At 39.4% G+C, this 25,776-nt stretch overlaps 1 protein-coding gene and 1 pseudogene across 1 annotated transcript; one reads left to right on the top strand and one right to left on the bottom strand.

The window, feature by feature from the left end:
- The first annotated feature begins 1,257 nt into the window (after positions 1-1,257).
- Positions 1,258-4,308, top strand: LOC105049298 (pentatricopeptide repeat-containing protein At2g34400). Its single transcript, XM_029265788.2, is given in 5 exon segments — positions 1,258-2,146; positions 2,149-2,203; positions 2,454-2,614; positions 2,617-3,400; positions 3,583-4,308. Coding segments are annotated over 5 exon segments (1,992 nt in total). The 5' UTR covers positions 1,258-1,269; the 3' UTR covers positions 3,698-4,308.
- Positions 4,309-4,446: 138 nt separating this feature from the next.
- LOC105049299 (protein WHAT'S THIS FACTOR 1, chloroplastic-like) lies at positions 4,447-20,013 on the bottom strand (annotated as a pseudogene).
- Between the last annotated feature and the right edge of the window lie 5,763 nt (positions 20,014-25,776).

Here is a 25,776-nt window from a genome sequence, read left to right as displayed (position 1 = left end):
ACTGAACCGACTGGCCGACCGACCGACCGACTGACCGACTGGCCGACCTACCAGGAAGTCTGATGGCCGACTCTCGCAACATGCCCGGCTGACCATCGGAGGGGCCCGAATCTCCACCCGGCGCCACACAGCTGGCCACCGACCTAGGGTCGGTCGACTCCTTCGATCGCCGTATAGCCGCCAGAGCCTGTCAGCCCTGACAGCGACATGCGGCACTGCCACCTAAGGGCATTATCCCGCCTAGGGTATTGTCAACCCTAGCGATTTGGCAGCCCCACGGCGATGTGACACTTTCACGGCGACTCTGATAGTCTACAGTGAGTTGACAATTCCTCAATTGTCCGCGCCATTAATGACGGCGCCATACCATGCTCCACTATAAATATCAAGGAAGGCAACAGTGCAGGGACACCCTTTGGAAACCACAGACTTGCTCCCCCTCTTTCTCTCTCTCTCGATTGAGCTCTCTGTCCTCATTTCACTGTTGTCCAGTCACCTCTCTGACTTGACCGTCGGAGGGTCTCCGCCGGAGTCGCCTCCGGTCAGTGTGGACTTCTCGTTTTTGCAGGCGCACGATCCCCGATGATCGGACGACGAGGCGATTGGCCGCAACATAACCCTATTCCCTGCATATTAATGGCTCGCATTGGCTAACTGCATATCTTTCGGTAGCTCTCTGTAGGATGGCCTATTCATCTCAGTCTGAATGCTTAAGTCTTCGTATCCCAAAAAAAAAAAGATTGAGTCTTTGGCAAAAAAAGAAAGAACTCTTGCCCATATGGGAGTGGAAGTATCAGTGTAAGCGGAAGCTAGACTAGAAAAGTGATGGATCCTAAGCCTTGCTTGCCCTACTCTTGTTTCAGTTCTATATCCCATATCAATTAGCTCATCTCTTTGAAAGCCAGGAGAAATTATTTCCTATGTGCAACATGTGATTGTGGGCGTCACCGATCATGACTGCTCGTTTCTATGGCAATGCATCAATATACATGGGTTTTGTATGAACGAGTTGTTGTGATTAATGACGTGCACAGCAACATAGTGCACAAGATGATTTTGCATGAGCTAAATATCAAAGTGAGGATCAGATCATTGGTGAGGTATATGGCCACGTGGTGCACCTAGTATAGGGTATAATTTCTTCGTTTATTTGCATCTGCTGAGGCCCAGCCTGGGGCCTAATTTCTATTCACTTTTAATTGGACTGGGATCGGACCGGCCATGATCAGGCCAGCTCACGCCAAATTACTCCCTCCCGCCAATCCTGGAATGAATCAAAACGATGCTAAAACCCAAACTCCCGAAAGGCAAACCTCCTCCCCTCCTGCCCCTCCCTCCAATCCTTCCACCCCACCCTCCCCAAGAGCTCAAGACCCCCAACCTCACCACCACCGCATCCTGACCCTCTTGAAACAATGCAATTCCCTGAATTCCTTTAAGCAGATCCACTCCCACATGCTCATCTCCTCCATCCACAAGCCCAACCACCTCCTCTCCAAGCTCGTCGTCGACCTCAAAGACCTCCCCTACTCCACCCTCCTCTTCTCCCAAATCCCCCACCCCAACGACTTCTCCTTCAACCTCATGATCCGCGGCCTCGCCACTTGTTGGAACAATCCCTCTCTCGCCCTCCATTACTACATCCGCATGATCGAATCCGGCGCCAAGCCTAACCACTACACCTACCCCTTCGTCCTCCTCGCCTCCGCCAACCTCCAATCCTTGTATCACGGGCAAAATGCCCACGTCTCCATATTCAAGACCGGGCTCCACTCCAATGACCATGTCCAGCATTCTCTGATCACTATGTATTCGAGATGTGGCGAGGTGGGCTCCGCACGCAAGGTGTTCAATGAAATCTCCAACAGGGATATGATTTCTTGGAATTCGATGATTTCGGGGTACGCGAGGATGGGATTTGCAAGGGAGGCGGTCGGGTTATTCCGGATGATGAGGGCGGAGGGGTTCGAACCGGATGAGGTGACTCTGGTGAGCGTCCTAGCAGCATGCGGAGACCTCGGGGACGTTAGGCTTGGAGCGTGGTTGGAGGGGATGGTAGAAGGGAATAAATTAGTGTTGAACTCCTTTGTGGGGTCTGCATTGATTGATATGTATGGCAAGTGTGGGGATCTCGAGTCTGCAAGGAGATTTTTGATGGGATGGTGAAGAAGGATTTGGTTGTGTGGAATGCAATGATCACAGGGCAAGTATATATCATCATTCTAAACTTTCACCTCCTTCTCTAGTTTTCTATCCTTGTTTATTAGATATCTTTTCTGCAATTCATCAAATTAATTAGCTCAAGCACACTAGAACTTAGCTTCCTGAATTATCTTTGCATAGTATCAGTTATACTGTAGCTGTCTAATTTCTTGTGCACCGATTTTTATTATTCATGAATCGTCCAGGATTATTTCCTTGAGCTGATTATATGGTTTACTGGAACTAAACAGGTATGCACAGAATGGGTTGTCCCATGAAGCCATTGCATTATTCCATGCCATGAGAGAGGCAAGCATCGAGCCAGATAAGATCACGATGATTGGGGTACTCTCAGCATGTCCATCGGTTGGAGGCCTTGAGCTGGGCTCGTGGCTGGATGCATATGCTTTGCAAAGAGGCTTCACCACAATGTATATGTTGGCACGGCGTTGATCGACATGTACGCTAAGTGTGGAGATCTGGAACGAGCGGTCCATGTCTTCGATATGATGCCGCAGAAAAACATAGTCTCATGGAATGCCATGATCTCTGCCCTTGCCTTCCATGGACAAGGCCGAGAAGCCATTTCACTCTTTGAACGTATGAGGAATGAGGAAGGAGCAATTCAACCAAATGATGTCACTTTTGTTGGGGTTCTCTCTGCATGTGCGCATGGGGGGCTTGTTGATGAAGGTCGTCGGTGGTTTAATTCCATGGGATCCGTGTTTGGACTAGTTCCAAAGATTGAGCATTATTCTTGCATGGTGGACCTTTTAGCACGTGCTGGACTCTTGGAAGAAGCATGGGAGTTCATTGAGAAGATGCCAGAGAAACCTGATGCAGTTGTACTAGGAGCTCTGCTTGCTGCTTGTAGGAATTGTAGGAATGTGGAAGTTGGAGAGAGGGTTATAAACAAGATTTTGGAGTTAGATCCTTCGAACTCTGGGAATTATGTGATTTCTTCTAAAATTTATGCAGGTTTGAAGAGGTGGGATGATTCTGCAAGGATGAGAGGGCTGATGAGGGAGAGGGGCATCAGCAAAACCCCCGGTTGTAGTTGGATTGAGGTTGATGGCCAAGTCCATGAATTCCATGCTGGTGATGGACTGCACTTCAAGGCTTTGGAGATTTATCAAATGATTGAAATACTGGTTGAGGAGATGAAGATGGAAGGATACAGCCCGAATACTGACCTATTGTAAGGAATCATTCTGGGAATGGTCAAATGATTTCAGAGCTGTGACAAATTTGCTAACAAGGAGGTACTTCGTTAGTTACGAGTATTGCCATCTAATGCTTTGTTTTAGATTTTTACCATACCATGGATAGTTTGATCAGTTGATTGGTTCTTTCAATTTGCTTATACCTTCATGTTTGCAGGTGGCTAGAAGAAACTCCTGGCTTTGGAGACAGAGTCCTCATATTCGGCCTTCTGAAATTTTTTGAGCATTCTAACAGGAAGAAGCAGCAACACAAGGAGCCTTGCAGAGACTAAGAACAATTTCCCAAATATATATCATTGGCATCTCAAGCTCGCCTTACAGGATGATCAGTATCAATGACATGAGGCATCACAGAAATGGAGCCGTCACACAAATGAATGGATACTAGAGGACAGCTATCACCTCTCCACTCCAGCTCCATTTCTAGATTAACAATGAGATCCATCATCTCAAATGTCCTGAGCAAACACTGCAATACCCCTTGTGGAGGGGGTTTGGCATCTGCAGATTCTCCTAAAAAATAAAAATCTCCTAAAAGCACACTAGAGAAAAAGAACCAAGGAATAACAACATTCCCAATGAACTCATCAATTTTTCCAGAGTTCATGATGAAGATCTAAGAAGTATATTTTGACATTTAAGGCTAAAAAATGATACAACACTGTTAAAATTGTGTTCTATGTATTCGATAAATGGGGTTGTGTATTCACTGTATGTATTCAACATACAGTGTGAATGTTTGTTTACCTTGGTCTTCTTGCATAGTTGCATGTGCAAAATATATGGTAACAGAAGATATGTGAATTCCGCTTGTGGTTACATTGAATCTGATACCAGCCAATTCAGGCTCATGCCATCAACAAAACTGGAAACATAGGGGCTTTGATATTCTCTGGAAGTATATAAAATTAACTGCAGCTCTATAATAGTAATAATAATCAAATGTATTTCTGCAGGAAGCACTGTAAGGCACCGTATAAAATAATAATATGAAGCACGACATAACATAATTGTATCCATAGGCACTCCAACCACATTATACTTTCATTTAAGATATCTGCTGTACATGAAAATTTAGAAGTTTGGACGGCAGCTGGTTGGCACTTGCATGGTCTGTAAGATAATTACAGGTCAAATTACAAGGTTGCAGCAACAACAATTTTAGAAGCTAATAGCCCACCCAAGAAGATGGTATTGGCTGGAACCTGGATTTTGCACATGCCAATATATCACAGTAGCCTGAGTGGTTGAAGCAGTCACGGAAGTCTGTGAATAGCTTCTCAAATACCCTCCGCAATACTTTGTATGGTCTTGAGTATGGATATGGAAGAAAAGACTGCAAAATAAAAATACAAGGGAAAAAAGGCTTTATGTCTTATGAAGACAGTTTTATGCAAGCTACAGAAAAAGAGGCAGCAAAGTGAAACGATCTTTTATGTGGCAACCATATTCGTCTTGCTAACCTGAGCACAAGCAAAAAAAAATAAAGACCAAATGGTGTCCTAATTTTTAACTTCTTCGTTCAGATATTATAGCTCAATGGTACTATATCCATATTATAAATGCTTTACAACGCAATAATGAATGGGTTCCAAACTTCCAATTCTGTAGATGTTGTCATGCCTCTTCACCATCTGACTTCTAGAAGAAAATAAGCCTGCACATAGCTCGTGCAGCTGGCATTGCAATGCCTTTACTTTGTTAATGAACTTATTTTATTGACTTCAAAGCAAAGACTCAAATGCCGTGCCAATGGGGCTGGCTGGTATGGCATTGCCGTCCCAAAACAAGTAAAAACTTCTGGAAAAAAAGGCTCAATACTGAGTGGTCGTGAGCCATATTAACTCATGCCAAACCAACATGGATCGAAATGGGGCCTGGGTTGACACTCTATGATTCACGGTTATCGCAGCATGCGTGTATGTGTTTGCCAACATCTTAATACAGCATGGCATAGTCAGCACTTGAATCCTTGCTATAGACTAAATAAATACTAATCACATGTGGTAAGATACTAAAATAACTACCACCCAAGAGTCCCAATACCACCTATATCATAACGATCCAAAGGTACACTAGATCATGGGGGCCTCGATATGGTACTGTACAGACATATGGTACAGCTGCTGTCTTGCTCAAGCAATGTACCATGTGTTGTTACAGGCATGTTACCGTACCGACCTGACACACACTGGTAAACTACTGGTACATGGTGCACTATAAGAGTAAAAACCTTGATTCTATAAATTATCAGCTTTAGGATACGGCACAAAAGCTTATGTGGATGTGTATGCACGTGTGTTGAATGCCAACATCCTCTTCCTTGTTCCAATTTAAAAAGGGGTATATTACTCTAACTTGCTCTATAAATCCCATTGTCATAAATCTACATGTGGTCCATAAGCTGAAAATATAGATTAAAAGATTGCAAATTTGCTTTCTAAGGGTTATCTTGTTTTGAGAAATTGTGATATTTGATTTAAATATGTAGCCATATCTTAAGCATTTTCTTTTAAATCATAATATATATGAAGACCAACTGTCTAGCACAAACTGAGTGAGATTAAAAGAGAGTTATGACAATGCTTACATCTCCTTCTTGTGCAAAGACGCTTTAGCAGCGAAAACGTGCGTTCATTTTCTTCCAAATTGTTGATAACAGCGAACCAGATTGTGAAGCAAGCTCATGAGCCTTGTCTCATGATCGACTGCAAGAGATGAATTAATCTGCTTGAAGGAAAAAAAATGTCTCTAACTAGTGAGAGGAATTGTGTACACCACTAGGGATTCATAGCAAAAATAAACAAAATTTTCACATTATTGTCACGCCTTCAAACATCCCATAGATATAGAAAGGAGAGAACAATTGAATATATGAACCTTCAATGTTGGACAAGTTAGCAAATTAGAAGTCAATATGAAATTGTGTCCCAAAAAATTTTTCTATTCCTCTTGGGCATGATTTATAGCACATATTGAAAGACATCTTTGCATTAATCTATTTTTAAGACATTTTGCAACAGCAGCAACAAGAAAGAAGAATAGGAGCACTGTCTTTTTACTATTTCATGTTATTGAATGTTTAATAAAGTTTGCCAAATTGGTATGGGGGACATACTAGCCAGCAATTGGTTTAGTACAGTATATGTAGTAATATACTGAACCGAGGTTTACCAGAATTGGACAAGGGAGAGGGAGATCAGAAGGAGAAGCAGAGGTAAGGAGGGAGAGAAAGAGCAGGGGGAGGGCCAGAGGGTTAGAGAGGCGTACCTCATCATCACAGAGCCCTAACCCTACTAGCTACCATTGTCATCATGGAGCCATTATCATCGAAGAGTCATCACCATCATGGTGTATTGGAGAGTGGTGAGGGAAAAGGAAGATCGTGAGAGTAGAATCGAGAGAGAGAGAGAGAGAGAGGGATCAAGAGATCAATAGAGGGAGAGGATTGGAAGGGTTTATATTAAAAACAAGGTTTGGTTTGGGAATCGAATCGACCAGCCAAATCTCGCTAACCATTTGGTCTAGTTTGATATGCCCTGAACTGTCTAGTTTGGATACTACAATATTCTTAGTTTAATGCCTTCTAGAACATAGATAAGAAAAAGCATGACATGGAAATGATTCAATGTCATATAATTTCAAGTTTTCTTTTTATATGTATTGTTTGTTGCATATTTACCCTTCAACAATCACCCTTTGCATATATACCCCTAAAATGACTTGTTTTTGCAACGTTGCCCCCTCCCCTTAGATCTTCAGCTGACAATGTTAATAAATAACAATCTCAAGTGAAACTGACATTTTTACCCTTTTTGCATTAATACCCCTAAAATATGTGAACCTCCAATTGATACCGTAAAGAGCTATATTCTTCCATTAATTTTTCAAAGGTATTGATGTAAAAGAATAATAGTGCTATTTTGTACTTTAAAATGTTATTTACTAAAATTGATAGTCAAAAATCTAACATAAGGGCAATATTGAAAAAGCAGGCTGTTTAAGGGCTATATATGCAATTAGTGATTTTAGAAAGGAAACAAAATGCAAGAAGCTACATTTCTAGAGGGGTATATATGCAAAAATCCTTTTATATCATATCATAGGTCAGGTCTTATTTTTCTTCTGTAATATCTAAATATTAAACAAAATAAAAGATGAATGTAGAAACAAATGTGCCAATTTCAATGCTCTGTCACAATTCAAGGATCTGGTTTAAAAATCTCTTATTAGAGTGCTTTTTCCCCTAAGACATTAAGAGTTGCATGTACTTTTTCCTCAGACCTGAAGACTTGCATGTGTGCCTTTTTTTTTTTTGGGGAGGGGGGGGTATAGGCAGGTGATCACATGACTTGCATGTGTGCCTTAACTGACATAAAGATAGCCTTGTGTTACCTAAACCATGTTAAGAAACCACAATTAAAGAGAAGTAACTTCGATGGTACTATCATTAACCACACGAGGATTCAAAATTAAAAACTTAAAATATATAGCTGTCAACAACCCACATATTGATATCCACCAGTGAAAAATGGATGACTTTCCCCAGTAGATTATGGTGAGGCAAGAGTTCAGAGCTATCAAGCAGTTTAGTTTTAAATCAGTTCTATCTTCTAGTATTCATGAAAAAAAGGGCACGACAATGCATGAGGCTCTGCCGCTGCAGATCTGAAGAGGGTTAGATAAACAATCTTACCCTTGCATGCAGATAGGCTGTTTTCGTGTTTTGAACTCATGATACCATATTCTATATTGATATGTAAGAAAAATAATGATTTATATGAATATAACAAACCTTGCTGGATTGATCCATGATAAGGCATTTCCTTACTTAGTCTAAATCTACTGTTCATGAATGGGTCCATGACAAGTATCTCATCTACTCAGATCTAGATTGACAGCCCAGCTCTTCCCAAACTCGAACAAAAGTGGCATAAAGAAGATTCTCCACCAATAGCATATGAAAACACATTCTCTATTTATTTCCAGTGCATACGGAAGTCATTTCTGTCAATCTGATCATGTCAAACTACAAGTTTGTAGATCACATAGCTCAAATTTTTTTTTAGTACAAACGGACGGTCACATCAATCTGGTGTGAGAGCAGCCCAAAAAGTCAATATACACAAAATCCCACAAGACCAGCAGGCAGTCATCATTCTGTCTCCACAGGCAATCGTCGGAGTGCTCAGAACAAAAATCGCTACCCAATCTGCTGCAATATTCGTCTCTCGATAGACATGCCGGACCACATTGCAACAGCTTGATGAAGAGAGGTCTAAACATCCCAAATAAGCGGATGATCCTCGAGCTGCCTGGCATCTCCCTGAATCCATGAAATAACAGTAGCAGAGTCACCCTCAAAAAAATCATTTCTGTGTGAAACTGCTGCTGGCAAAGGTGACATTGTCCAAGCGGCGTGAAGCTCCACCGCGGAACCGAAGGCTCAAAAAGGTGAGATCCACGAGCAACCAAAAGTCTCCCATTTGGGCACAGATAACAAAGCCCGCTCCGCCCTCCCATCTCTAGCACTGCCATCAAAGTTAACTTGACAAATTCCGATGGTGGGGCTCCTAAGAAATGATAGCACCCTACAGATCGCTGTCGGGCAGCCAGGAGCTTCAGAGATCGGGAATGTCTAAGGACGCACTGACTGTGTCAATTGACAGTATTCCTGGGCTAAACAGACCGCTCTCTCCAATATCCGATGCAGAAATCATCTCATCGTCGAAGACAAGGTTGTTCCTTGACAGTCAAATTATAAGCAATATAAGCCATCCCCCACCACCCATAGTCGTCCTGTCAGTCACACTCTGATGGATCAAGCCAAGGAAAGACCCCAACCATGGATCAGTGCTCATCTTCATGGATAATCGTCCGTCTGTCTCCAAATGATCCTCGTCCTAGGGCATCGCAAGACTGCATGCTCTGCAGACTCGTCCTCCACGTCACAAATCGGACACAAGGTCGAACCTCCATGCCCCTATCCCTGAGAAGTGCCGAGTAGGAAGATGGCTCCAGGCCAGTTTTCAAAGAAAAATCTGCACCCTAAAATGAGCTGCAACTCTCCAAATTTAGGCCGCCTTAATCCATCTAGAAGGCATCGGTCTGTACAAATGGAAGAGATCCCTCAAGCAGCAGGAACGTTTCCAGACCCTCGCAACCTAAGTGAGGTGCACCAAATCAGGATGGCAAGGATCCGCTCCAAAGAGCCGGATGATCTCCTGTACTCTCAGCTGGAGGCATCAACAGTGATGAGGTCAACATCCTCATGTGATCCTCCACCTCATTACTGACAAGGATCACCAGCGAGATAAAGAATGCTCGAAATTTAAGCATCCTGGATCACCTCATCGAACACCATTATCGATCAAACACCTGATCTGGTTATCACATCGGCCCCGGAGCATAAATCTTTCTCCAGATGAAAAGCAGCCCTAAGCAGCCTGGATGGAAGTCCCATAACTTCACCTACCATAGCGAGCTCTCATACCTTGCTCCATAAGCAGTCCGACTGGATCAGAAATCTGACTGTATGCCTAACAATCAAAGCCTCCCTCCTGATCAATAAAAATAGATTCCCAATCCACCGTCCCGTATAGGCTGAACACCACCTCCCAGGAGAGTAGATGGATCCGATGACGATCGCGGCCAGATCCCCGCAGTTTCCATCCCTCTGATACAAGCAACGGGGACAATGTATGAGCCAGGAGGTAAACCGGAACAGAGCTCAATATGATCTCACCAGAGGGGTCTTGCCCATGAAAGAGAGGGGCTAGCCTGCCAGCCCTGAAGATGTTCTGAATCACTACTCCAAGGTATACACTCAGTCCGCCGAAACAACGATCTGTGATCGGAACCCCAAGATAGGTCAGCATCCCTGACTGCTCCTAATCTTAGGATCTCTTTGATCACCAATCTGACCTGGGCTTTCGTCCTCAACTAAAAATGATTGTAGACTTCTGCATAATGACCAACTGCCCTGACGTCGGCAGTGGCCCTGACAATAGAGGCAAAATGCTCCGCATTTTGGATAGAGGCACGCTCGATGAGGAGGCAACGTCTACAAAGAGGTGCGAGAGAGGCTGGACACCTAAGGCAGCCAATATGGCTCTAGGGCCTATCCCTGAACCGCTGCTCTCAATGCCCTGAATAAAGCATCAGCGCATAAAATGAATGGGTAGGAAAAGAGAGACAATCTTGACAAAGGCCCATAGAAGAAAGAAAAGCTCGTCGAGGTGCCATTGACGAGGATGGTGAAGTTCGAGTGCTCGATGCAGTCTATGATCCAAGCAATCCATCCCTCCTCGAAACCCAGCTCCTGAAGCATCCGTCGGAGGAAAGCTCAACTCATTCGATCATACGCCGCTCCAATCCAGCTTAATAACCATGAGACTGCAGTGATATGCAGCTCTCTGGAGGTTGTGCATGAACTCCTGGCAAGCAAAACGTTGTCGGTGATAGATAACCTCCAACAAAAGCACCATGCTCCGGGCTAATCAAACGGGGCATCAGCGGCTTCAGCCGCTCAACCAGAACCCTCACACACACCTTGTAGAGGGTTGTGCAAGGCTGATGGGTCTGAAGTGCTCAAGAATCGAAGCATCCGGCCGCTTCAGAATGAGGGTAATAAGGATCCGCTTCCATGCCCCGAAACACCTTTGGACTCGAAGGCCACATGCACCGCCTCCACTATCTCCTCCCGGATGATCGACCAAGACAGTCGAAAAGTTGTCAATTGAGTCTTCTACCAGTAAAAAAAAAAGCAAGGAAAAGAATAAGAAGGAAAGCATTAAATAAACAATAAATTTGTCTTGCCAAACAAATGCTGTGTCTGTGAGATGATGAAAAGTTTTCCATTGGCTATATTCATACGCATCTGACAGAAAAGTTGCAATGAATCGCATGTGGCCTCATAAAATCAGATCATGTGCAGTTGTTTATTGCACAGCAAGATTGAAAAAAAAAATATATTTATTTAATATAGAAACGATAAATGTCAGCAAACCCATGCACAAGAAGTGGTAAATTTCTTTTCCATTTTTATAGAAAGATTTTGTAAAGCACATCTCTCTAAGGAAAAAAAAAAAATCACACATTTAGTTTCTTCTTAATGTGGTACATGATTACCTTCTGTAAAAACAATACAGAGAAGTGCTAGCATTGGAGAGGACAAGATGAATTGAACCTAATAACTTGAAAAAGCTGAATATGTATCATGTTCCCAGGATCAAGTTTAAACACATGCAAAGAAAAGAAAAGAAAGATATTCAACACCAAAAAGAACACAAGTCAATAATGGAATAACAAATTGATTAAAACCCTTTTCAATAACCTGCCCAAGATTTGAAGCATGACTAGAACTGCTCGTGCCTCCTATTGCTGGAGTAGAAATAAAAAGGAATTTTCATAGAGTCATGATCCTTCGGAGGAAGCCCAAGGTATCCTACCTATTGAGGCTCATGGAAGAGAGTATGATCAATAGAGGAACTAGTAATAAGGGCATGCAAATTGCTGTTTGATGCCTTTCTCATGGTTGGGAATCCAGTCTCCGGTCTTGATCACAAGAAATGTAGTGGTATGCATTGTTGATATTAGTGTGAAAGCTTCCATTTTTGTCTGTCCTTTAAAGCAGATTTATTTCTTATTTGGTTTTGGTTTGACTCCATTTTGGTACCTTCCCTCTTTTCCTACCCTTTGAACTGGGAAGACTGTGCCTTTGTTCTGAAGCGGGGCATCGATGTCCCCAAACTTTCTACTTCCGATTCTGTGATTAACAAAATTATAGGCAGTAAGCTCCCACTTTTACTGTAGATTTTTAAAAATTAAGGTGACAGAATGCTGGCACACAAATCTAAAGTAATATACAAGCAGAACATATAGGAGGAATATGACAAGTTAGAGAAAGACCATACACAGTGTTGTATAGAGTTGCATGTTCATACACTGCTAGGGATTCTGTTCCTCCTAAATAAACAGATAGCATTTATAAGAAATCAATCTTGAACTACTACAAAGTGGAGATGGGAAAAACTAGATGGAGCCTCCTTAGTTTATGACAATTTGGATGAGGATAATGGACACAGTTTAAGCAGAGAAACAGATAGTATAGCCTGACTTTTGGGAGTATATTCCTTAGCAAGTCCCCAACTTGAGTTTAAATAAGGGGAGGCACGTCTTTTGAAAGCTTTAGCAAGCTCACCTTTTGTATTTGCTGTACCAAGGCTCCTCTAATAGTGGTAAAAAGAGAATATAGTTTTGTGAAAACAGACATTATACAGCAGAGTAGTTACTCAAGAACAGAAACCAAGAAGAAGAATGGACACAAGGACAGGATTAAGGGAGTCTGATCATGACATTTTCTTAGAGAAAACTAGAGATAATGAAACTTAAAATTGATAGCAGCTTTTCACCGAAAGTTACTGATTTCCACTTTGTAACATCTAGGTTGAAAAAACTTCATACCTCATTCTTGTGCACAATTAAAATTGTCCATCTATTGATTTTATATTGGAGGATGCATCTAACAGTGGTTCAAATATATATTAGTTCTGTGCTATTCATTTGGATGGCCAGTCTTCAATTATTGGGAAAATATTTACTAACACAGGTATGCAGCTACATATATACATGTATATGTGCATTACCGCATGTATTTAAATCAATTCATAGCATAGACACACATATACGACCTTGCATAATACCCATCAGGTGCACATAGCAATATTAGATTTCATTGGTGTAGCAATGCATCTTAACAGCTTTTCAACATTAAAAAAAAAAAAAAAATGCTTCTATTTAGAAATCTCCCTTTAAAGTCTGATCTGATTTTGATTTGGTATTACCAAACATACTGAAGAACTTGTATATCAAATCTATTATACAGGAGACTGAACAGTCATTGAATTCTAAGGAACATAAAAACACATTAAAGATGAGGGAGAAGTTGTTCTTACCTCCTTATTCTCTAATTATGATAATTTTGACATGCCATATGAGTGTCCTATCCAATATAAGCTGCATGGTGGTTCTTGTTTGAGGCCAGATATATAGCTCAGCCAGCATCCATCCATTGCTCAGCCTGCAGCACAAGCTACAAGCTCAGTTTACCCAAAAAAAAAAAAAAAAGCCAAATAAATCAAAGCAGAGTCAAAATAGTGAATTGTTTCACTTTAGGAGTCATCTGCTCCTAAATTTGGTGATGCATATTCAAATGTCTTTCTTGGAAAAGGATTGCTCCTTAAGTATTGGATGCTGATAGCTTAACATATTAACCCTTTGTGACATATTTCAGTACAAAATAAAAAGTATCTAAAGCTCTCAAATGGTAATATGTACATTGGTGCTTTTCAAACATCAATCCCACCTCACCACCAAGCCATCCTTTTCTTTTGCTCAATGGCTAGCAAGAACCGGCACTTTGCCAAGGCCCTTGGTATTCTCATGAGTATTGTCAAGCTTGACACTTCACTAATATAGGTCAGAAAAGCTTCAGCATAGCTAATGTTTCTGGTAGACATTATCTGTGTATCTTTCTAGGGACTTCATAGATAAGTGGAACCAGAGGACCCAAACAAAAACAACATTTCCATTGGCTTGCTTATGGTTAGTATACCGAACAACTTGAACTTTTGGGTTCATTGAAACAAAAAAGTAATTTCAGTAAGTCAGATTTGAGCAGTGCAAGGACAGAAATGTATGCCAACCCTAGAAAAAGTAAGCATATCCTCAAGTGGAACCTCCACTAATATGAAAAATGAACGTAGTTGGTGACCATGGATCAGATGGCAATGGTAGTGGATTCTATAGGAGTCACTTCAAAATTATTGGGGATTGATACCATTAATACCAACAAATTGGAAATTAAAGCTCTTTATGTTTGCCTATTTGAATTCTGATGTTCACTGAGGTTATTTAGTAGGATTACTTGTCAAGCTGATGGTACCAAGGTCCCTGAAGGCTGCCTGATATTTATTATTGAGGTTAAGTCAGAACTTTCTGGTCATGAATGTTCTTCTCTAGACCAATGATCTCCTTTTAGTCAATAACATTGCAGAGAAAACCTTTATTTGTTAACATTGCTCTCCCAATATTTCAAACCTTTTGACCATTAAACCTATTACGAAACTCTGCAAATGTAAAGGATAACAGCATTTTTTTTTTTTTTTTGGTAGGGTGGTTCATAAATTTAATAAAGTTTCTTTCTTTTCTTTTTCTATTTTTTAAGCAAAAGATGGTAAAACCATTTAAATTTATAAACACAAAATTTCAAATTAAGAATGCAGAATAATGACAGCACCTTGGAGAAGACTGATTGGAGATAACATGTAAAGCATGGATGAGATGGAAGAAAGGAATGACAACTTGCAAGATTTCAAAATTGTGCAGCAAAATATCAAGACGACACCATCATAAATATGGATGTATTATTGCAAACAAACAAAATATTCTAGTCTTAATCAAGAAATACAGTAAGAGTTCTTTTTAGCATAAGACTATGAACCTCAACTGGATCAATCTTTATAAGAATCATATAGCTCTCCTAACTTCATCTCAGAATCATCTGCAAGGGAAGAATCGTCTATGGTACCATCAATCTCATCATCCCCGCCATTCATAAATGTATTTTGCTTATCAAAATCACCATCAAATAAAGCACCCTCAACATCAGAGAACTCATTAAAACTCTCAATTCTCGTTCTCCTTCCCCTATAACCAGTAAGCCCCAGGATCTTCTCCTTCCAGAGGACCAAGGGGCATTTGTCAATCAACTCAGAACCTTCATATGCTTCTGTCAGAAACACACTGAGACGCTTCCCCCTTTCGGATACATAAAATATGCCAAAGTGCTTCAAAAGAAGCCTCATTAGCTTCTGAGGCATTACAAATTCACGTCGAAAGTGCGTGAGGTGGTCCGTAACAAGCCGCTTTTCAATGGTAAAGCTCAATATCTCATGCATGATTGCCACAGCCCTCTTATCAAACTCTTGCGAGCCAGGTGAGAGCCCTTTAGCATCAGCATATGAAGACAAGTATGACCATTTCTGGAAATGCTCGATTTTACCACCATATCTAAAGAGCTTCTTGTAATTCAGAGGAAATTTCATTGGAAAAGGAAGGAAAATAACACCAGGTTCAGGAGGAATATCAGATATTCTTCCTGTTGCCATAGCTTTTTTCTCTAGCTCTGTAACAGCCCAAGCGGGACTCCAAGAAACAAGCTGCAAATACTCAGCATCCTCAATTCTTACAACCTTGAAGTGATCTGGAAACATATGGATCCATCTATTTCTAAAATCATAAGGAAGGCCAAAATCTCATCTAAAATGTGCAATTTTATCAACTGGAAGCCTCTTATCCACTGACATCATCAATAACCTTGTAACAAGCTCAACTGCTTTCTCTGAATGCTCTTCTAATAGCCTAGCCTCTTCTTCCACAAGATCCTCCGCTTCCCTAGTTAGCCCACACCATATCACTCCCTTCTTGTCCCTGTACAGCTCCAATAGCTTTGGAGAGTTGCAGATAAAATGTGCGACCTTATGTGGCTTACTCAGATTAATCTGCTGCCAATACTGCTCCAATCTTTTAAGTTGTATCACTTGTTCAGGTTCTCTCTTCAATGCCTCCATCACAGCTAATACTTTTGAAGTGACCTTCCACCGCTCTGTGGCTATCTCAAGATCATGCACCCTCTTCTTCTTGCTGCGATCTTGCACCCTTCTACTCTTTGTCATCCTGCGCTTTTGTGAGGCCATGAAGAACCAATGAAAAGAAAATCCAGTGCTTTTTCACAACATGTTACCAGCAGGAATCAGAAACCCTTCACCGATTTTGTTAGTTAACTTTGTTGAACCAAAAGCCAGGGTATCTGCCATTCTAGCAAACACTCTTCTGGCACTCTTGAAAAGTATCTTTACAAACTATTGCATAATGATTCTAAACTCAGACTTTATAGCAATAGTTGAAACTGCACTTTTTCACTCTTTTTTTCTTTCATACAAGGGCAGTTTCATGATAATGGCTATAAAAAGAATTACTTGGAAGACATCCACTGCTTTGCCATTTTAAAGATTAATGAAGTTTGACCAGACCTTTTGATGAAAAAATTAGCTCACAAACAACCATCTGCCCAAAAACAGCTCTAGCGGTTTCAGTTTTATGCTTAATTCTTGGGCAGGACAGAAGGGGTTCAAGACTTTGCAGCTCTGCAGAAACAGGAACCATCTAATGTCAACCATTATCATCACTCAAAAAGTTTTTCTTTTAAAAAAAAAAAACAAGAAGAAAAGAAAAGAAAAGTTTACATCTTATCATCCAGTAAAAAATCTTTAGAGCCTCTTGCCAGTCTCAAAGTTTCAGGTCAAGCCACTTAACAAGTTTATGGTTTACTATAAATCCAAAAATGTAAACCTATTTTTTAAAAAAGAGAAACATATCCTGTCCTTGACCAAGAATTTTGTCAGTGTTGGACTTGGAGGTGTTTGAGGCTTTGCAGCTGTGCGAAGCTGAAACCACAAACTCCCTGCAACCCCCACGATGATGCAGCGCCCACACAACCAAAAAAAAAGGGAGTTTGCAGCTTGCTGTTTGTAGCAGAAATTCTCTAGGGCAATCAGAAACCTCCAAAACAAGCTAGAAATGTTAGGATCAAACCTCCAAAACCAGTCTGATCTAAATCCAACAATTTACATTAAATAACCACAAAAGAATTATCAATGAATGAGTTGGTCCTATGTATCTACTATCAGGTTTCTACAGCATATTTTTCTGATGGATCTGAAATCTTTATTAACTAAGCTTCTTCACACTCTTCAATACCAGTTCTAAGGTCATTTTGGAAGCCTCCCTCCTCCTTCCAATCCTAAGGAAAACAAATCCAGGTCCCTTCTTTTGGGCACTAACTTAGATCTTGACTGCAACGGAATAATTCCAAGTTTCCAAATACTATACTCTTTTCCAAAGCTACTTGCGGTTCTGTTATCAATCCAACTTGGCATCTATGTACATGCAAATACACATTAAATGGGAACCCTTCATGAATGGAGACAGTCCCTTCTGAACGTTTTGCTATCCCTAGATGCTAAAGAGGGTATTCTGAGATATCACCAACGATGAGATTTTCTGAAACTTGAGAGTTGGCCATTCCTTCTTTGGCTTTACTCATCCCACACATACAATAGCATGGCCAACTTTCTATTTCCTTCCTATTCTTTTCCTTGCTTTTTTTTTTTTTTTACTGGTAGAAGAATCAATTGACAACTGCAATACTGGATTTTTCAGTTTTAGAGATGTACATACAATCTACCATATCTATAGTACTTCTAAAAGCAAATCGAATGGATCTTGGGTCATCCTTGTGTAAATGTCAACCTACCCGGCACATTCAAATCCCTTTTATGATAGCCCATTAAGGATATTAAATATTTTTCCACAACAGATACATAATGCCATTATATGAAATGCTATTTCATCTTTCACTTTAATATATAAAATTAATATCCTCACAAATCTTAGACTCCACCATAGTCGTCTATTCCATTGAATTGAATTAAATTTCTAAAACAACAATTATAGTCTAATATATAAATCTGATTTCTTCCATTCTAATAATAGGCCAGGCCATAAGGTAAGGTAAACCATTTAATAACTGATGCTGATTTTAGTCATGACTCATACCATCTCTCAAACCAAAACTCTGTGGATGCTCCCATCTATAATAAAGAACAAGGAAAAGAGGAGTACCATCCATGCCAAGCTCAAGCGCAACAAGAGGACTGAGAAAAAGAAACAGGCCAAGGATCACAAGGCACCACAGTCCAGAGAGCTCCCAAGCACAACAAAGAGGCACGAAATAATCTCTTCCACCAACCCCTCTCTCCATTGTTGTTAGGGGTTTTTTTGAGCTCTTTTTTCCTTCAAATTTTTTTCTCATTGTTGAAATTTAGCCCCAGGTGACTGAGAACACAAGGGAGCCTCATGAGACTGTTTGTAAATCAGATTATGAAGACGTGAGTGATCTATATTTATTATTTTTGTCTTTCTATTTTGAGGTTCTTTTAGATTAATTTTGTGAAAGTAAGTAATTTGTTACAGCACTTTTGTGATTGTAACAAAATTAGACAGTGGAATTTAGTGTGCTTTGAGGTTTTTGGCACTGATCGGATAGGGAATTTGGGTGGCAGGCCTAAATGATTTTCTTTTTCTCTTTCTCAAAATCATAAAGGAATTTTATTTAAAAGTATAAGACTGACACACAGAAAATATATGATAACCACGGGGTTGTAGATGTATTGGATATTTATAAGTTTTACATAAGTTGAAGTCAGGAGATTATAAATTCTAAATGCTAATGATTTATTCAATTACAATAAAATTATAATATGATTATGATAGAAGGGTTTTTATGCATTTTGTATTGTCATTCATTAAATAAGCATATATTAGAAGGTTCATCACATGCATAGCATGTATATTTCACTAGTTCCAATGAAGGTGGAAAACCAAAACGAGTTACTACAGTTAAACAAGCTATAAAGGCAACACCTGATCCTTCTAGGTTTTAGAATATTCTGGGCCAAACAGCACATATGAAGACTCTAGACAGCTGAAAACTCTTGGTTGTTTTCCTGAAATACAACCTACAGTATTCCAGTGAAGCAGCAACAAAACAACGTCTACCGATTAAGATGAAAAATAAATTAAGAGATTCTAGACCAAACAGCACTAAGATTGTGGTTAGTCCAAAACTCTTCCTTTAGGCCGTCAAGGCCTCACCCTTCTTGCAACTCTTTTCCTAAAAAGATACATAAAATCCGCCGTATCCCAGTGAAGCAGCAAACAGAAGAATGAGTTTGTAACAGTTAAAACGAACTGTACACGAACACCCACTTCTTTCAAGATTAACAGATTGCAGACCAAACAGCACGGATAAGGATTATAGTTAATCTATAACACTCGTTTTAGCCATCTAGATTTCCCCTTTCTTAGATTTCTTTTCCTGAATGCATATAATCCACCTTATTTCAGTGAAACAGATACCAAAGGACGAGTTTGTGACAATGAAAACGAACCGGAAACACCCAATTCTTTGAAGGTTAAGAGATTCCAGACCAGACCAAACAGCACCAAGTTAACATCAAACAACGACTCAGGAAATCGAATTCCGACACGGGGATTTGAATTCCGACTCAAGAATTCCATAATAGGATCTTTAACAACCTAGAAACCCTAAAGAGAAGAGGGCTGACAACGTACCGGAGCCCTTCAAAGGAGAAGCGATTCCTGGATCGCCAGAAAGAAAACCACGTCGTGAAGGCGATCCGAGCTGCGACGGATCACACGACGCCCGAATCCAACCAAACAACCATCGCATCGGCCGACCGGAGACGGGATACCGGACGGCGAGTTTCCACGCGGACCTGTGATCTGCCGTCCCTCTTGCCGACAGTAGGGCATCGAGTCCGTCCGTTTGGATCGAATAAGCCACACCGTCCGGGCGCCGGTGAACCAGGTGGTTTGCTCTGGTTAGACCAGCTTGGCATTGTGTGATGGATGGAACCGGAGTACGTCCGGTATGCTGCGTTGGCTACATAAATGTTTATTTCACAATAAGCGAGAAATGTTCATATATGATATAGAGGGAAAAATCCGATCTCCGCTGAAGCCGATATACAGGATGGCTTGAGTAGGTATACCAACTAAAAAAATTATAGAATCTATGCGACAGTTTGTCACGAGCAAATAAACAGGAGATAATAATATATCTCTTTAGATAAAATAAAAAATAAAAAATATATTTTATTTAATAAAATAAAATTAATGATTTGATTTTTCAAATTTTTATAGTACTTTCATCCTCACCAATAAATAGAGATTCAAAGAGAACTTTTCAAGTACACAATCACCAATACTTGTTCATTTCCCTCCGTTTTAGTGGCAGAGTGTAAGAGAGAACAAAGAGGACCACTCTGCCCCCCAAAAATATTTAAAATACTTATTATCTATATATTTATATTTATGATGGCCATCTCAATATTTTAATCTTATACATATTACGAGTCCATCAGTTTGAGAAAATGTCATATAATTAATTTATATATTATTTTTTATTAAAAATAATATTTTTTAAAAAAAAGAATAGTTATTTATTTATTCTTCAACCTTTAATATGGAAGAGATTATTGAGATTTTTATACAATTAAAATTATTTTATAGGTGGTATAAAGTAATATTTTTTACTTATCTTTATTTATACATAAAATTAAATATTTATTGATATTTTTATAATATTTTAATTATATATATCTTTATTTTATAATATTTTTTACTCTGTTCTGTAGTTTTCTGATTTGAACATCGGAATATCTCCATCGAAGCCAACTCCGATTAGAAACTTAATTTGTTAGCTAATAAGTCATCGCAACTCAATGAAAACCACATTCTTTCTCCATCCGATCTGATCACCGCCAGAAAACTAGCTGCAATTGATTGACGCTAGGAGGGTCGAGTCTGTTTTGGGAAGAAGCAAACAACCTATCATCATGGCACCACATAAGGGGACTTCCTTGCACCACTCCAATGCCACCACCTCAAGGCCAGCTGGCGTTCTTGCCAATGCACAAGCACCGCTGGAGCAAATGGAAGCGCCGCCTCGACCCTCCCAACCAATTATGGGAGTAGATCCTAATCAGCTTAATCTGCTCGTACAATAGGTGCAGTCCAAACAATGCAGCCAACCAACAAGGCACTAAGAGAAGGATTTCAACTGACACCACCTTAGCCCCTCAACATAGCCCAAAGCATGAAAGACAGAATCGGCTTAGTCAGCCTAGAAGCCCTATCCGAGAAAGAAGACGGTCCCCTACTCCGTAGTTCAAGAAAGACTCTATCTCGAATCGATCTCCTCGTTGATCTCTACCTCAATATTCAGAAGCATACAATGCTCGAGATGTCGATGTGGACCATAAGCTTCAAGATATGAACTAGCAAATTGAAGCTCTGCACAACTAGGCCCCTACTAAAGATGGTGAGCTCGGCTTCAGCATCGACCCACTATTTAACACTAAGATCATACAGGAGCCGATCTTTGCTTATTTCAATATGCCGCAATTGGAGGCCTATAATGGTTCAACTGATTTTATAGATCACCTCAAGAGTTTCAAAGCTTTGATGCTCATGCACGATGCCACCAATGGGATATTGTGCCAAGCTTTTTCTTTCACTTTGTGAAAAGTGGCTCAATATTGATATTTCAATCTGAAGCCAAATTCCATCCACATCTTTGAGCAACTCAGCCATCTTTTGCCATGCACTTCATTAGCAGCAGGAGATAGTACTGAGGGTCAGACTCATTGATAAACATCAAACAGAAGAAAGGAGAAGCTGGGAGGAGCCGGGAGGAACACAGCTCAGGAGGGAGGAGCTAGAAGGAGCAAGAGCACGGACGGGAGAGAGGAGCCACTTGAGGAGGAGAAGAGAGGAGAGAGAAGAAGGAGTCATTCGGATCTTTGACGAGGAGGGAGCAGGGAGGAGCGAAGGGGAAGATCGATCTATCGAAACCCTTGACTGGAGGTGGTTTTCTCCTCTTTTGGCTTGATGCCTATTGATCACACCACACGACTCTCAAAGTATCGAAACCTCTATGATTTCATTGTGCAGGTGCGCATATTGGCTCCGCATGCGTGATGGGTTCGATCTCAGCCTCTCAGGTGTAACTGAACTAGGGCAAATCATAGAGCATGTGCACGGTGGAGAGCGCACAACTAGAAATCAATCAAATACAAAGGATAGCATGGCCTATTATCCACTGCAGGATTTGCACGATCCAATTGCACCTGGTGCAATTGTGCAAGTGGAACAGAGCACATGGGCACGTGATCATCCCGGACGTGCGCCTGATTGCTCTATGGGCTCAAAGCATTCGGACAATGTATGAGTTAGCCTCTACACATGGTTTGACTATGTGCAGCTTTAACCCGTGACTTACTGTATGTGCGACAGCATATTGGTCTTCACGGCATGATTTAATTGTGCGGGACTTGGTCTCCACAACATCCAATGAAGCATCCAATGTGCCATTTAATTCCTATAAATTCTTACATCCAGCTCTCAGTCTCTCATGGCCACAGCATTCACCGAGAGTTAAAGTACAAATTCTCGTAGAAGTGTTATTTTTGAGTACCTCAAAATCTTATTCGAGAAAGGAAAGTAAGGGCACCAGTGATATTTCTATTCTCATCTTATTTTTACATTTCATGTTTACCATCCAATGATATTTTCTTTGCTTTTAGTAAATGAGCTGATACAAAAGATATTGTAAAATTTCTTTAATGGTCTTGCATTTATCAGTAATTTAAGCAACTCATGGTCCTCATCAGGTCTACCCTCCATTATAGCTTTTTGATGTCGAGCAAGTATCCTATTTATCATAATTTTTTTTTGTGATTCATTTTTGCAAATTATGTTGGATGTGAGGGTTTAGCTATGAAGTAGTTAATTATTTAATCTTAATCATTTTATTCTGAACCAACCTCTTATGTGGGCTTTGCTGCATTCATTAAAGACTATGTCTCATGTATATAAATGATGATCTTATCAATATCTCCATAAAAAGAATATAATTTTTCTATCTATTGTTGTTTTTTTTATGTTCATTTAGTAATTTAAGGATATGTGCTTAAACTTTTTGGTCCCCTATGATGTACTGAAGTAATTTGCTTGTCTTTGACTTTGTTTCATGTATGGACATACACCGAATGGTTAATTTACTTTAGCTAATGAATTTAATAGTAGAGTGGTTAGTTTAATTACTGATATTTAATATAGGTCTAAGGCCTGACAGCGAGCTACAGACTAGTTGCTGGTCTAGACATCTCGCAATTATTGATTAATCTAAGGTGATACATTTTATAGACCCATAAGTCTAGATTTATAATTTTGTGATACCTATAATAAATATAACAAATAATTAAATTATTTAAAAATAGTTATAAATTATAAGAATATATTTCAAAAATTAAAAAAATCCTAAACTTAAAAATAAATAGATAACTGGATATAATAAATATAATAAATAATTAAGATAAACTTTACTAATTATAAAAATTTTTAGAAATAATAAAAATATATCCTAGACCTAGAAATGGGTACGTATTGAATGTAATAAATATAATAAATAATTAAAAAATTTATTAATTATAAAATATTTAAAAATTATAAAAATATATTTTAGAAATTATAAAAATCCTAAACGTAGAGATGGCTAGGTAATTGAATATAATAAATAATTAAAATAAATATTATTGATTATAAAAATATAATTTAGAAATTACAAAAAATCCTAAATATAGAAATGGGTAGGTAACTGAATATAATAAATAGTTAAAATAATAACAAATATTTAAAAATTAAAAAAATTAGAAAAGTATGGATATCATATATGTAACTTAAATCTAATTTCATGATTTTTTTAAAATTAGATGGACCCCGATAGCAACCAACAGAAGGATCCAGATATTGGGTGGTGTTTTGAAAAAATGGAGAAGGATCGGCATCAATGAAAATGTATTACTGTGGCCTAAAAAATAGAGAAGGTGAAGTCATCCGATTGAAGCAACATTTGGTGGGTAACTTCAGTGATGTCAAAAAGTGTCCAAAGGTATCCGTAGAGATTCGAACGATGATAAGGGATCATCTACAGAAAGAAAAGGAGGCAAAAATAGTATCCAAAGCTTGAAGAGAAGCATTTGATTATCGAACATCTCAATCATATGTTCATATAAACTTTGATGATGATAACGATTATTTTGATCCAAATAATTTAGAGATAGCTCATTTATAGAAGGCTATTAGGGCCTCTCGACAAGACCAATAGCAATATGAAGAGGTATTGAGACATAGAGCACAGTTTGGATGTTCTCAATTTGAGAAGGATGGTGGTTCTAGTGTAGAAGAAAGATCACGTTCACATTTACAGTTTGCTGGATTAGAGAGGAGTCAGTCCATAAGGATGGAACATCTTTAATCAAGTCATTATTCGATGCATTTAGGAAGAAGTCGAAGAAAAACTCAAGAGGTCCCAGTATCCATGATCTAGATCCTATGGTATATCCAGATCTAAAGTCAAAACAACCACGAATTGATGACTATATAAATAAGGATAAGAAAAAACAAATAGAAAGGGCAATTGCTAATTAGTTTCACTTTAGCCATATTCCAGTATGAATAGTAGCAAATACATACTTTTGATTGATGATTAGTATGGTATAAAAAATCAGTCCAGATATTGATCCTCCTACATCCTATGAGATACATGGACTATATTTGCAACAGCAAGTTGCAAATATTAAATCTTGGATTGAAAGTTATAAAAGAGAGTGGAACACTTATGGAGTGACATTGATGTGTGATGGTTGGTCCGGACCTACTAGAAGGAGTATTATCAATTTTCTAGTCTATTATGATAGGATAACCATCTTTCATAATTCAGTCGATGCTTTAGACAAAATACATAACTCTAATTATATTTTGGCCTTAATGAGAGATGTAGTTGATGAGATTGGTGAAAAGTATATCGTCCAAGTGGTCATAGATAATGGAGCAAACTATATGAAAGCAGAAAATGATCTGATGCTAGAAAAGCAACATCTATATTGAACCCCTTGTGCAATTCATTGTATAGACTTGATGATGAAGGATATCAGGCAGCTATCTAAGGTAAAATCCACGGTAGATAATGGACAAACAGTATCGAAATACATCTATAATCATATCTGGGTACTTGCTCTTATGAGAAAATATATACAAGGAGAGCTGCTTAGGTCGGGATTGACAAGATTTGCCACTAATTATATAGCTATAAAGAGCCTTCTTGATAATAAGTCTAGTTTGAGAGCTATGATGATTTATGATGAATGGAAGGCTTCCAAATATGCAAGGACCAATACTAGATGATGTGTTGAGGGCATTATATTGAGTAATGATTTTCGGGATTGACAAGATTTGCCACTAATTATATAGCTATAAAGAGCCTTCTTGATAATAAGTCTAGTTTGAGAGCTATGATGATTTATGATGAATGGAAGGCTTCCAAATATGCAAGGACCAATACTAGATGATGTGTTGAGGGCATTATATTGAGTAATGATTTTTGGGATAAGTACTCAGAGGTGGTTAAGGCAATAGAGTCCTTATATATAGTGCTACGGATAGTAGATACTGAAAAATTTTCTCAAATGGATTACGTATATCCCAAGATATCTGCCTGCAAAGAAGAAATTAGAGCCGCAATAAGATAGAAAAAAGCAGCACCATATTTGCGTATCATTGAGGACGGATGGGATACTCAAAT

The sequence above is a fragment of the Elaeis guineensis genome, chromosome 7, assembly GCF_000442705.2.
Source record: "Elaeis guineensis isolate ETL-2024a chromosome 7, EG11, whole genome shotgun sequence".
NCBI lineage: Eukaryota > Viridiplantae > Streptophyta > Magnoliopsida > Arecales > Arecaceae > Elaeis > Elaeis guineensis.
This window is presented reverse-complemented; position numbering and strand designations above follow the sequence as displayed.